This window comes from Sminthopsis crassicaudata, chromosome 2 (genome assembly GCF_048593235.1).
Source record: "Sminthopsis crassicaudata isolate SCR6 chromosome 2, ASM4859323v1, whole genome shotgun sequence".
Classification (NCBI taxonomy): Eukaryota; Metazoa; Chordata; class Mammalia; order Dasyuromorphia; family Dasyuridae; genus Sminthopsis; species Sminthopsis crassicaudata.
This window is the reverse complement of record NC_133618.1, coordinates 440071898-440084853: the sequence shown is the minus strand read 5'-3', so window position 1 is coordinate 440084853 and position 12956 is coordinate 440071898. Positions and strand designations below refer to the sequence as shown.

Sequence of the window (12956 nt, the reverse complement as noted above, 5' to 3'; positions counted from 1 at the left end):
AGTATTGCTCAAGGAAACTTTTAGTTCAAGGAAATATTTCTTTTTAAAAACTTATACTTGGATAGCCTGTCTCAGATGAGATAGGGGATTGGTTTCCTAATTCCTTTCCTTATCTAGGTACAGACCTTCAATTAATTGGGTGGCAGGCTTATTGTAGGTACAGGAGCACTTGCACAGTATTGCTTTCTGCAAATATGGCCTGTTGGTTAGGAAACCAGTTTGGACAGTGGTTCAGTAGTTGGGGCACTTGGCTCAGTGATCAGGAAGCAGACTGGGGCATTGGTTCAGTGGTTGGAGCCCAAGTTGGAGAAGTGATTTTTGTTGTTTGGGATCCAGGTTGGGAGTAGTGGTTTGATGTTTGTTGAGCCCCAGGATTGGGGCAGTGGGTCAGTTATTAGAGTTCAGATTGGGACAGTAGTTCATTGGTCTGGGCTCAGGTTGGGCCTGTGGCTTTGTATATTAGAGTATTGGGGGGGGGCTGGATTTTGAGGATCATTATTCCTATTTCTAGATAGATTGGGGATCATAGAGAACAATTCCTCCATGATCTTTTTACCCTTTTTCTTTACTCTTGCCTGGGAAAGGGATACATTTCCTTGTCCTCAATTGTCTTACCCTTGCGGTAAGTGGGGAAAAGAAGGATATATTGAATCATCCGATTTGGGAAGGGAGGGGAAGAGGTCATTATAGTAATACTGGTTCTGGTTATCTGACCCTTGATCCCTGGCCCCATATCCCCAGATGGCCCACTGTGTGACCTCGGTACAGCTGTCCATCTCCTGTGACCACCTCATCGATAAGGACGTTGGCTCCAAGTCCGACCCACTCTGTGTCCTGCTACAGGATGTGGGTGGGGGCAGCTGGGCTGAGGTGAGGAATCTGAGGTACATAGAAGGAGGGAAAAGGGGACTGGATGGTGGAGTAAGTGGGGGTGGAAAGGGCTGAGGGGGTCAAATATCTATACCCAGTAGTTTTTGGACCAGCTATCCAGGAACAGGCAGGAGAGTTATACCCTATATATGGTTCTCTCCTGAGAACTGGAGAGGTAATCAGCCCTGTTTTGGGGTAACTTCATTGATCTACATAAATGGGGCCCAAAGTGCCTGAGAAGTCCAAGCAGAGAAGAAGCAGTTGTCATTACATGGTAGGGAATTTCTGGAAAAGTGAGGGAAGAAGCAAGAAGTATTACCCATACCAGGGCAGGGCTTTGTGATCCCTTGGGAAGATTGTGTCAGATCTGGGATCCCTTAAGGAACAAAGGCAGGGAAGAAGTGAGGGGGTCCTTGTTGTTACTAAAGGGGGCCTAACTACATCATCAACAAGCTCCTCCTTAGGAGATCACTCGTAGTCTTCGTGAACTTCTTCCCTTGGCTGTACCTTCTATACCTTTTAGCTCTGTCGGACAGAGCGTGTCCGGAATTGCTCCAGCCCCGAGTTTTCTAGACCACTGCCAATCAACTATCATTTTGAAACAGTCCAGAAGTTGCGTTTTGGTGTCTATGACATTGACAACAAGACTCCTGATTTGGGAGATGATGATTTCCTGGGGGGAGCGGAGTGTACTCTAGGACAGGTACAGTAAAATTGCTGAGGGCTGGGGGGGAAAGGGAGGAGGTCTAGGAATTGGTAAGAGGGAGGTGGTCCTCTAGGGCAAATGCCAGGATAAAAAGGTTGTTGAAGGTGAAAGGGAGTACAGCTCTTGAGAAATAATTGGCTAGGTATAAAATGGGCCTAGAAAGGTTTATTATGGCAAAGTCTGGGTAGGAAGTCTTAGCTTCCAATCTGTACATATTATCCAGGGAGGTGGGATTCTGAGGGCCTTTTGATCTACTTCTAATTCCTAAGAGCACTAGGTCCTCAATTGAGCATAGTGTGGAGGATTATCTGGACCCCAGGATTGACTTTGACTCCATCACCACCCTCAGATTGTGTCCAGCCAGACGGTGACTCTTCCCCTAATGTTGAAGCCTGGGAAGCCAGCAGGGCAAGGAACCATCACGGTGAGGAATTATGGTGCTGGGGAGTAGAGGAGTTTCTGCATCTGCCTTGTGGCATCCACATCACTGAATTGAGCAAGAGATAATGCTTCAAGGTGATTCTTAGCTTTCCCTCACACTCAGATCTCAGCTCAAGAGGTGAAGGACACTCGAGTGGTGACCATGGAAGTAGAGGCCAGGAACCTGGACAAAAAGGTTTGATGGGAAAAGTTTGCAGAAATGGGGAGGGGGTAGGTAACCTAGCTTGCCTCAGAAAAGGGAATTGATGTCCATTTCGGGGCAAAAGAATGGAAATTTTAAACTCTAGACATTGAATCTAATTTTTTTTTTTTTTTTTTTCCATTTGTGCCTAATCAGTGACTTAATTAGTGTTTTCTTGGTGCCATTAGGACTTCCTGGGCAAATCTGATCCATTCCTAGAGTTTTACCGACAGGGTGATGGAAAATGGCATCTGATCTACAGATCTGAGGTGTGTGAGAAATTCATTAAGGGAAGAGTGAATGCTTTAGCCCCATGTGCTGATCTGCTATTATAGGTGGAGAGCTGGTATTTTGGGGAAGGATGCCCTGTCCTCTGGATTGGGGCTGAGTGGATAAAACTGAAATTCAAAAAGCCATAGCTTTGCCCACCTTTTCCCCAGGTGATTAAGAACAATCTGAATCCTACATGGAGCCGCTTCAGTGTTCCTTTGCAGCGCTTCTGTGGGGGAGACCTCAGCCTGCCCATCCAGGTGAGGAGGAAAAGGATCTTGGTAGCCTAAACCAGGGTTGAGCCCTATGTTATAAAGTACTTGGCTTTGGGATGGGGGCTTTGCTCAGACTGACTAACTAGCCTTTATGATTACTCTTAGTATTGCACTTAAGGTTTATAAAACATTATTCATTTTTTATGGATAAATGTGGCTCAGTGACCTGTGAGTCACCCAAGATCACAGCTATTATATGTTAAACCTGGCATACAAACTCAAGTTATCTCATGGTTCCCAATCCAGTGTACTTTCCACTTCCCATCCAGGTGCGCTGCTCAGACTATGACAGTGATGGCTCTCATGACCTCATTGGCTCCTTCCAGACCAATCTGACCCAGCTGCAGGGCACCCCAGTAAGTAGCCTGGCTCGCCCACTCTATGCATTCCTGGAATGGCATGCTGGGGGTGGTGGTGGTTAGGTGTTGGGGGTAGAGGTTTCTAGTCTAGAGTTCTGGACTCTCTATCTAATAGACAGTACTCTTTCAGATTTGTTCACCTTCTCTGCCCTCCCACCCCTCAACAATACATCCCTCTGTCTCCCTTCTCCCTGCCAGATGGAGTTTGAATGTATTCATCCTGAGAAACAGCAGAAAAAAAAGAGTTATAAGAACTCAGGGACTATCCGAGTCAAGGTCTGCCAGGTAGGGCTCTTTTTCCCCTTCCATAATCTCTGAGCTGTGCTCCCAGGTTTGATCCCACGTCTTTCCTCTGTCCCCAGATTGAGGCAGAGTTTTCCTTCTTGGACTATGTGATGGGTGGCTGCCAGATCAACTTCACAGTAAGTACCCTGAGATAGCAAGAAACTGCTTGTAGGGGAGAAGGAAGGGCTGGCCCCCAAAGCAGTTACTTCTTCCTCTGCCTTCCAGGTGGGTATGGACTTCACTGGGTCCAACGGAGACCCTTCCTCTCCAGATTCCCTGCACTACCTGAGCCCCTCTGGTGTCAATGAGTACTTGACAGCTCTGTGGAGTGTGGGCTGTGTGGTACAGGACTATGACACGTGAGTCCAGTCTCAGAGATTGCATCTCATTCCCATCCTATTCCTTGCTGGGTGTCCCCTTTCATATCTCAACCCATGGGGTTGGGGCAAGGGGTAGGTGTGAGTAAGGACTACACTACTTCCCCTCTACTCCTTTATCTTCTTCCCACAGGGACAGACTGTTCCCGGCTTTTGGATTTGGGGCCCAGGTGCCCCCTGATTGGCAGGTGCGCCCTTCCCTAGTCTCACCTTTGACTTCAGGGTTGGGGAGTGGTCACTGTCCTAGTGAAGGAGGGGTTTGGGGAAAGTTGGAGATGATCTAGGAAACAAAACATGAGGTCAAGGAGCAACTGGGATGCAGAGCTTTTCTCATTTCCACTCTCAGGTTTCTCATGAATTTGCCTTGAACTTCAATTCCAGTAATCCTTACTGCTCAGGTAAAATTTTATCCTTACTCTTGGCTTTTCTCTGCCTCGCAAATCCATGTTCCTCCTTCACCTCTTGCCATTCTCTAGGCATCCAGGGCATTGTAGATGCCTATCGCCAGGCCCTGCCCCAAGTCCGACTCTATGGCCCCACAAATTTTGCCCCAATTATCAACCATGTCGCCCGATTTGCCACTCAGGCTGCACAGCAGGGAACTGCTTTGGTGAGAAGGGCCCCTGGCTCGTGGGGTGTCCTGTGGTTAAATGAGCAAGATGGGATGACTTTTAAGGATAAGACTCCTCTTGACACTCATGGTTTGGACTCTTCAGCAATACTTTGTGCTGCTCTTGCTGACTGATGGGGCTGTGTCAGATGTTGAAGCTACGAAGGAAGCCGTGGTCCAGGCCTCACGCCTCCCCATGTCCATCATCATCGTGGGTGTCGGGGGTGCTGACTTCACGGCCATGGAGGAGCTGGATGGGGATGGGGGTCCCTTGCGTTCCCGAAGTGGAGAAGCTGTTGGCCGAGACGTCGTCCAGTTTGTGCCTTTCCGCCAGTTTCAGAATGTGAGCCTAGGGGATGAGTTTTGTAGTTTAAGGGAAGACAGATCAACCTTGGGTTGAGAAAAGGATCAGCTAATCTCTAACCTGGTGTCTCTCCCTCCCACAGGCCCCTCGGGAGGCACTGGCCCAAGCAGTCCTTGCAGAGATACCCCAGCAGCTTGTGTCTTACTATAAGGCAAAGGGCTTGGCCCCCCACAAGGCCCCAGTGCAACCTGCCAAAGACCCAGCCCCAGTCCTAGTCCCAGTCCCAAAGAACTAATCGACCACAGCACTGACTCTTTCTGCACATCAGTATGTCTCTGCCTCTTGCTTCTGTGGGAGGAGGGACAGAGCATCTGTCCAAGATGGTGGACATTTGCGCTTATTGCTTTGGATTATATGTATACCATAGGCCAATTGTTCTCAAGCTAGCCTGGTCCTAGCATATTTTTTACCTTTTATATTTGTATACATTATGCTAATTTTGCATTCCTCTTATGTACACACATTCCCTATGCTTTTAATAAAGATCAATCAAAACTGAATTTTTGTTTATCTGTTTTGGTGAAAGCTCATGTAAGACCATGTAAGAGCTTGTTGAGTGCTGGTGTTGGGCCTGTTTGTTGTGCATAGCAGAGCTCTTTGTATGTATATGCAAAGGCTCTGTACTCTTTTCAGAAGGGAAATGGGATGATGAGTGACCATCATGTTGGGTATGTTGAAGGGTTCTTTGGGTGTTGAACTAGATGGCTTCAAGAATACTTTGAACTTGGAGGCTTGATGGAGGCTTCAGTGGAAGCGGAGTTTAGTTGGGGAATAAGATATACAAATTAACACTTTTTGGTTCCTTGAAGTTTACAGAGCACTTTTCCTATGACAATCCTGTGAGAGTGCAAGTGTTAACTCAAATGTACACCAGGAGAACATGTCTCATTAAAGCAAACAATTTGCTTGAGAATGCAAGCGGGGGGGGGGGGGGGGGGGGGGAAGCAGAGTTCAAATGTGGTCTCACTTAACATGTCTTAGCTGTGTGACCCTGGGCAAGTCATTTAACCCCAATCTCAGGGGGGGGGGGGAATGTTGGTTTCAGAAAAGGACCCTTTACAGCAATTAACAAAGAAGAAATTATGTTTTACTGGGGCTCTCAGGCAATGGTAGATACTACAAGAGGCAGAAACAAGCTTTTTTTTGTGTGTGTGCTTTTTATTTACAAGATATATGCATGAGTAATTTTTCAGCCTTGACACTTGCAAAACCTTCTGTTCCAACTTTTTCCTTCCTTCCACCCCTCCCCTAGATAGCAGATAGACCAAGACATGTTAAATATGTTAAACACATGTATACATATTTATACAGTTATCTTGCTGTACAAGAGGAATTGGATTTAGAAATAAGGTAATAACCGAAGAAAAACAAAAATAAAAATGCAAGCGAACAATAATAGGAGTGGAAATGCTGTTATTTGTGGTCCACAATTTTCCCATAGTCTTTCTTTCACTGGGTATAGTTGGTTCTCTTCTGAACAATTGGAATTGATTTATTGAGAGCCACTTCCATCAGGATTGATCATCATATAGTATTGTTGTTGAAGTGTATAATGTTCTCCTGGTCCTGTTCATTTCATTCACCATCAATTCATGTTTCTCTCCAAGCCTCTCTGTATTCATCCTGCTGGTCATTTCTTACAGAACAATAATATTCCATCACATTCATATACCATAACTTAGTCAGCCATTCAACTGATGGGCATCCATTCAATTTCCAGTTTCTGGCCACTACAAAGAGGGCTGCCACAAACATTTTGGCACACACAGGTCCCTTTCCCTTTAAGATCTCTTTGGGATATAAGCCCAGTAGTAACACTGATGGATCAAATGGTTTGATAACTTTTTGGGCATAGTTCCAAATTGCTCTCCAGAATGGCTGGATCCCTTCACAACTCCACCAACAATGTATCAGTGTCCCTGTTTTCCCACATCCTCTCCAACATTCTGCATTATCTTTCCCTGTCATTCTAGCCAATCTCACAGATGTGTAGTGTTATCTCAAGAGTTGTCTTAATCTGCTTTTTTCTGATCAACAATGATTTAGAGCATTTTTTCATATGACTAGAAATAGAAATAAGATACTCTAAAGTAGTGAACTAGCCAGTCTTTCAGTCTTAGGAGCCCAAAATGCCACAGTGCAGTAGTCATAACCACGCCAACTCTAGAAAGTTTTGGTCAGTTTTCAAGGCCAAACATCACTAAAGCTTCACTAATAGCTAGATGTGAGACCTTCCTGGAAGTTGTGACAACACTTCTGGTCTTTTCCAATTGATCTTTTACTTAAACGACTTGACAAATTTCAAAGATTCTATTGGAATAGCCTCAGCTGAGTGAATTGGTGATAGGCCCCAGCCAATGAAGTGAAGCATAGGGAATTCCTGGCTAAGACTTCACCACAGGCCAAAATGTGCTAAATTAAAACAGAGGAATGTATATGAGTGCATTTACCAGCACAGTACCCTAAAGCTCAGCCTCACACAGAAAATAGCAAGCATGGGATTTGCATCCAGGTCCTTTGATTCTTAAATCTCAGGCTTATTTTCTCATGTTTTGTCAACTGGGAGAAGGAATTAGAAACCCTAGCTTTGAATCTATTATCCTGTTCTATGAACCTTGCTCTTACAAAAAAATATCTACTCGTCCCATGACACTGTCCATTTGTACTCCCTGCCATGAAGTGTAATTGGTATGTCCCTCTCATCTAGCTGCATTACTATTATCTATATATAATCTCTTAAGTCTTTTCCAGCCTTATATCCTGTGAACTCAAGTTGCCTTTAAGTTCCTTTGGAGCAGAGACAGGATAGTTCATTTGCAATACTACATAGCACAGCTCCAGACCTGCTTTCAGCCGGAGTGGGGTGGGGGAGCTGTGACTGCATTAATAGATGCCTGGCTTCTGCTGAGACATTACTTTCCTCATCCCCAAAAAGGTCAAAGCTGGGAGGATTACTAGGGAAAATAGTAATAGGAACATATTTGTATTGAGGGGAATGGGACTATAGGAAACCTGCTGAATTGGATCTGAGAAGTAAAAGGACTCAAACCTGAGAGATTCTGTAGTTAGGACATTTGCAAGGCAAAAAATATGGGAAAATCTTTTAGGAGCTAAACCTTTGGAAAGTGCATTGGGGCTGTAGTTAGAGCTACATTTTTCATAAATCCAAATCGATGTTCTTTCAAATACTTTTTAGGCAAGTATATTATTTCGGATAGATTTTAGGATTTCTGGAGAATGAATGAGATTTAAAAATAAAAAAAATTGGCCCAGGTCACTAAGGGATTACAATGACTATACCCATTTGGAAGCAAAATTTGAAAGGACTGAACTTATGGTTATTAACCACAATTCATTTTGGTATATCTCTTCTATTATGTGTAGATTCCTGTGACAGCAGGTGTAATATTGAGTCCACGAGGAATAAAAACCAAAGCATTCACTATAAAGCAGAGAATATCTATATCTATATATCTCTCTCTCTATATATATATTGATTTTGAACTCAGGAATTTGAGGGAACAGATCCTCAGCCATAGCTAACTATTGGAGAGGATATTAGTAATGGATATTGTACTCTGAATGTGTTGAGTGAGGGCTGAACCCTGTAAAGATAATATAATTTGCTAGAGGTTGTGTGAAAATAAAATATGAGGGGAATGAGCTTTGGCCCAAGGAAGGTAAGAGCATTGTCTCCATGACATCCAGGGCTGTGTGAATGGTGGTAGGTAGAGACAATGACTGAAGAATGTTTAAAAAAATAAACAGAAGAGGACTGATCCACTTGATTTTTACAACATTATACTTTGACAGTCAGAAGAGCCTTAGATGTGAGGAAAAATAGCTTTCTCTAGAGTGAAATCTAGGTGGATTTGTTTCAAGTGTGTCATTCTCCTAAAGAAAGAATTAGATACCCACAAACCTAATCCCCCAGTCTCTAGCTTCCCATGAAGAGATCCTTGAAATCAGCTCTTGTGGAATTTAGCAGGAGGTTTAATGAGGAATAGTAACAGGTTCGCCCTTAGTCCTGCTATCTTCTCCCTGCATATCATGACTCCGAAGCCCATGGGCCCGCACCCGGTATAAGCAGGTGAAACGTGGGTGTCCCCAGTTGCTGAGTATCTGTATCTTCACCTTTGGGAAGGCCAGGGGGGGCTCATTCTGGGAAGAAGGACATTGGTCAGAGTCCCAGATCTTATTCTGGACTCACAGTCTTGAAGGGACAGGGAGACAGCCCTTCTGGATAATGCTTTAGCCCACCCTTCCCACTCTCCTCCCTAGTCCTTTCCTCACCTTCAGATGGAAGGTCTGAATCTCAGATTTCTCCACATCAAAGGTGAATTTTCCCAAAAGAATTTCAGTTTTGTCATCCCCTTGGAGGCCCTGGGGTAATAATAGGAAGATGGAGACATAATGGTTATCAAGGGAAATATCCAAGATGTGTCAGTCTTACAGCCCCATGGTATTCCCCAGCAGCAACTTCATCACTTCCCCTTAGGGGCCCGACAGCAGGGAGTTTTGCAGACCAGTCTCTGTCCTACTCACATAGACAGCAAAATCCTTGGGGGCACTGCTAGCACCTCCAATGTGGGCCACGCTCGGTGGGGGGTGCTGCAGAGTGATGTCGCTTAGCTGAACTCGGCCGGGCAGCCGAATGACTACCTGCCCCTTAGCACCCTGGAAGGCCCAGCAGTTCCCAGGAAAGACATCGGGCTGGAGAAGGGATGACAGACATATAGGATCACAAAATTTGGTGATGCAAGATTGCTTGGAGAACATCTGCCAATTCTCTCATTTTAAGGATGAAAAAAGATGAGGATACATTCATCATTTATAGGGTAATTTGAGCTTTTGTAAAGCACATCCTATCTCATTTAATCCTTTCAACCATCCCAGGAGGTAGATGGTGTTTTTTTCCCCCCATTTTATAAATGGGAAAACTCAGGCAGCAACTTGCCAGGGTAACACAGAAAATATCTGAATTTGAATCCAGGACCCTTTACATTATAACCCACTACCAGTTCAGAATGCCTAAAAGGGATCTCCACAAACCTGCCACATAGATCCCCTAATGCCCCATCTCCATTTATCCTCTGCCTCATCCACAAGTATCTTCCTCACTTTTGATTTTCAGCTTTACAGACCCTTCCCTTCCCCCCAATCGTATGGACTTGGAAATGAGGCTGGTCCAATTCCTCCCAGGGTCCTCAGTGCCCACCCTGCTCTCTACCTCAGGGTTCCAGGTTCCCCTCATACCTCCAGGATGACTGTGGGGGGCTTGGCATAATTCCAGAAGCTGAACCGATTCCAGAAATAAGCTGTGTCCCTATCCTCATAGTCATGTGATGTCTTGTCTAGGTCAATGGAAGCCCCTGTAACGGACAAAGGGTCTGGGTTCAGAGATGAGCATAAGGGAATGGGAGAATTGTGTTTTTGTATGTCTCTCTCTGGGGGGGGAGTTCTGGGTGTGTGTGTCTTTTTTTCCGTAGGTATCTCTGTCTTAGGTAGGCTCACCCACGGAACTCAGCGCATAGTCAGGTTTTTGCACAAAATCTTCATTCAGTCTCTGGAACACGAGCTGGGCCACCCTCTGGGGAGAGATGGGGAGGGAAGGACGAGCTGGGTTTGGCCTCTGGGTGTGGGGGACTAAGGGTGTGAGACAGTTCTATTAGTTCCAGAGCTTACCTCACTGTTGGCCGCCCGGATGCTGGACACATCAGTGTGAAGTTTGTCAAGCTCAGCCTGGAGTTGTTGCAGCTGCAGGCCCTGGGAGTGGACTCTCTCATGGTATTCACTGCAAAGGGGCGGTAGGAGAGCAAAGGGCAGGGAACAGGAAGCAGGAGCATAGGGTGGGAGCATGGGACAAAGGGCAAGCCCCCATCCCCCCAGGGATGTATAAGGATGAGCCCTCCCACAGGACCCACCAGGTTTTCCCTAGGCCCCAGCCTTCACCTCAGAGTCAGGAACTCCTTGGTTTCCTAGGGGAGGAAGTGGAACACAGCTCAGCCTTTTCTCCAAGTAGTCTCCCCAGCCCTCCCCAGCGCTGCTATCACTCACCTCATCCCAGACAGGGGCAAAATACAGAAGTGCACCCCATACTACTGCAGAGAGAGAATCAAGTTCAGGGCATCACGGGTGGAAGGCTCAGGGGCTCAGGGACTAAAAAGCCTGAGGACTTGGAGGGCGGAAGGGCCCAGGACGCCAGTGCTGAAGCCTCTCCCGAGCAGACGAGAGGGCTACAAAGTGTCCTGGTGTGGGACTTGGACGGGAAGATTTCCTTCCCAGGAAGGCTGCAGAGCCCACCTGAGGAGCAGGGATGGGAGATGGGGCTGTCTTATCCCGGAAGCTCTGCCTCGGCTGCCCTGAAAGTTTGTTCCTGGCGCTGGGGGCTCTGAGCCAAGTGCCTCACCCCCACCCCTTGCCCTGAGGGACCCTTTGAGAGTTGTCCCCTCACCAGCGGTGAAGACACTGAAGAATAGCAAGGCTGTAAGCAGGAAGCGGAGAGAACGGACCTCCCTGGTGCAGAGACCAACAGGGAGCGAGGGAACGAGGCAGGGATAAGGGAAGAAGGCCTGCTCCCCCTGCCTCGGCTCCTCCCCAGCCTTCCTGCCCTCCCTCCCTCCCTGCCTCACATCCTCCCCAGCCCTCCTCCGGCTCCCTCCGCCCTACCCGAATCTGGCTCTTCCCCAGCCCGCCGGCTCTACCGGTCTCTAGCCCTAGCCCAGCCTCTTCCCCTACCTGCCCCAGGCTTTCCTTCCCCCAGCCTCAGATGGCTTCCCGGCGCACCTCGATTCGGGCTCCTCCCCTACCTGCTTCTGGTTCTTCGCTTCCAGAGGCCCCGATTCCTCCGGCCCACCCGCTTTGGACCCTCCTCCCAAGAGGTCCCCGCCTCTCTTCCCGCCCTGGCTCCTCCCCTTCTTCGTGACCCCGCCCCTTTGCTCCTCTTTCTGGCTCCTCTTCCCCTCCCTCCCTCCCTCCCCGGCTCCGCCTCGCCAGCGCTCCCCGCCGGCCTCCACCACCTTTCCGCTCTTCCCGCACTCCTCCCCTGCACCCCCGGCCCCGCTCCACCACCAGTCCTCCCCCTCCCCTCGCCACGTGCTCCCCCCACTCACCCGCACCGGCAGAAGGCACCCACGACTTCTCCAAACACGGCGGGAAAAAATCCCAGCGCCTGGAGGACAAGGGCTGGGGGCGGGAAGGACGGAGAGATGGAGGGCGCGGCATCTGATCCGGGCGCCGGATTTTGGGGGGTCAGAGACAGGGTAGACGTCTCGGTGGGACTGGGCTGGGGGTCGGGGGTGTCATACTCGTCAGGCTCTTCGATTGCCGCTGGACGGGCCGGTCCCGGGAAAGCTCCATGGGTGACAGGTGGAGGCTGCAGGGCTCCGCGGCTGCTCCTGCCACTACGGCTGTTGCTGCTGAGGAAAGCAGAGCCCGGTCCTGTCCGGGGCCTCCACTGGGCCCTGTCCCCCAACCCCCGAGAGCATCCCTTTGCGCTTACCGGAGCTCAGCCACAGACCGCCGGCTCCGCCCGGCTGGGGAGCGCAGGATTCTGTAGACAGCTTCCAGCCCACCTGTGACCTCCGGCTGCCTCTGAACACAGGATGCGGAGCCGCAGATGGACCCCGCCCCCGGCGGGCCCCGTATCCTCCCCTCTTCGGGTCCCCCCCGCTCCGAGTTTCCGCCCCCCACCCGTGCGGTCTGGAGGCCCCTCTTCCACCCTGGCACCCCTCCCTCGCGCTGGCGCGTCCTGGCCCTCACCTGCGAGAGCCACTGTCCCGGGAGGTGGCGCTCACTGAGCTGTTGCTGCGATCGCTGTAGAAATCTGGGTTGTGTTTGTGGGATGGTGCAGCCGAGCCGGGTCTGGGGCTTCGCCGCATGATGCTTCCCCCAGACCCGTCCTTATTCCCTGCCCGGGTCCGGGCCCGGGGAGCTCCCCGCCACCCACCCTGAGAAGACCAGAACAGTCCCCTACTCCCACACTGAGGGCCCCACACGTGGACCTGAATGTGAGGATTCCCCACAGATCCCTAAGCCCGGACCCTCGACTCCGACGTCATAAAGAGGAATAAGCCCAGTCTGCTGACGTCACAGAGCAGGGGAAAACGGGAGGGGGAATCTTCTCCACTAAAGTAGGCGTCCATTTGTTATTGGGTGTGGTGTCCAGGAGACTGAGTCAGCCCAGAATTAGGACATAAGACCTTGGGACTCGGGTCTA

General features: G+C 48.9%; 2 protein-coding genes across 8 annotated transcripts in view; one reads left to right on the top strand and one right to left on the bottom strand.

Annotated features, from left to right (window-relative positions):
* The window catches only part of CPNE1 (copine 1), a 32327-nt gene extending 27089 nt beyond the window's left edge, over nt 1–5238 (top strand). For all 4 annotated transcript variants that reach the window (XM_074292513.1, XM_074292515.1, XM_074292516.1 and 1 more), the window contains 15 exons: nt 742–870; nt 1394–1573; nt 1926–2000; nt 2121–2192; nt 2387–2467; nt 2639–2728; nt 3013–3099; nt 3301–3387; nt 3465–3524; nt 3613–3746; nt 3898–3952; nt 4111–4162; nt 4241–4374; nt 4481–4717; nt 4821–5238. In XM_074292513.1, the coding sequence (XP_074148614.1) occupies nt 742–870; nt 1394–1573; nt 1926–2000; nt 2121–2192; nt 2387–2467; nt 2639–2728; nt 3013–3099; nt 3301–3387; nt 3465–3524; nt 3613–3746; nt 3898–3952; nt 4111–4162; nt 4241–4374; nt 4481–4717; nt 4821–4973 (1626 nt within the window). In that variant the 3' untranslated portion in view covers nt 4974–5238. The remainder of the gene's footprint in view (nt 1–741; nt 871–1393; nt 1574–1925; nt 2001–2120; nt 2193–2386; nt 2468–2638; nt 2729–3012; nt 3100–3300; nt 3388–3464; nt 3525–3612; nt 3747–3897; nt 3953–4110; nt 4163–4240; nt 4375–4480; nt 4718–4820) is intronic.
* Nucleotides 5239–5875: 637 nt separating this feature from the next.
* Nucleotides 5876–12750, bottom strand: SPAG4 (sperm associated antigen 4). Of its 4 annotated transcripts, none has more exons than XM_074292511.1 (13): nt 12500–12750; nt 12240–12331; nt 12046–12156; nt 11851–11923; nt 11193–11254; nt 10796–10839; nt 10691–10716; nt 10424–10532; nt 10253–10328; nt 9995–10110; nt 9284–9451; nt 9032–9121; nt 5876–6374 (listed from the first exon to the last, which is right to left on the bottom strand). In XM_074292511.1, the coding sequence occupies exons 1-13, from the start codon at nt 12616–12618 to the stop codon at nt 6369–6371; spliced, it is 1092 nt and encodes a 363-aa protein (XP_074148612.1). In that variant the 5' UTR covers nt 12619–12750; the 3' UTR covers nt 5876–6368. The 4 variants fall into 4 exon arrangements, with proteins under 4 accessions (XP_074148612.1, XP_074148609.1, XP_074148610.1 ...); XM_074292508.1 differs by having other exon boundaries at nt 5876–8899; nt 12500–12748; XM_074292509.1 differs by having other exon boundaries at nt 5876–8899; nt 12046–12153; nt 12500–12748.
* Between the last annotated feature and the right edge of the window lie 206 nt (nt 12751–12956).

What these genes read in the sequence shown, in the direction of transcription:
- SPAG4 (XM_074292508.1), bottom strand. Translation starts at nt 12,618, where the DNA reads ATGCGGCGAAGCCCCAGACCCGGCTCGGCTGCACCATCCCACAAACAC. An exon ending in GGTGCCTTCTGCCGGTGCGG is followed by an intron (nt 11,255 to 11,850) that starts GTGAGTGGGGGG and finishes TCTCTGCACCAG; the next exon opens with GGAGGTCCGTTCTCTCCGCT. An exon ending in AAGGAGTTCCTGACTCTGAG is followed by an intron (nt 10,533 to 10,690) that starts GTGAAGGCTGGG and finishes GCCCCTTTGCAG; the next exon opens with TGAATACCATGAGAGAGTCC.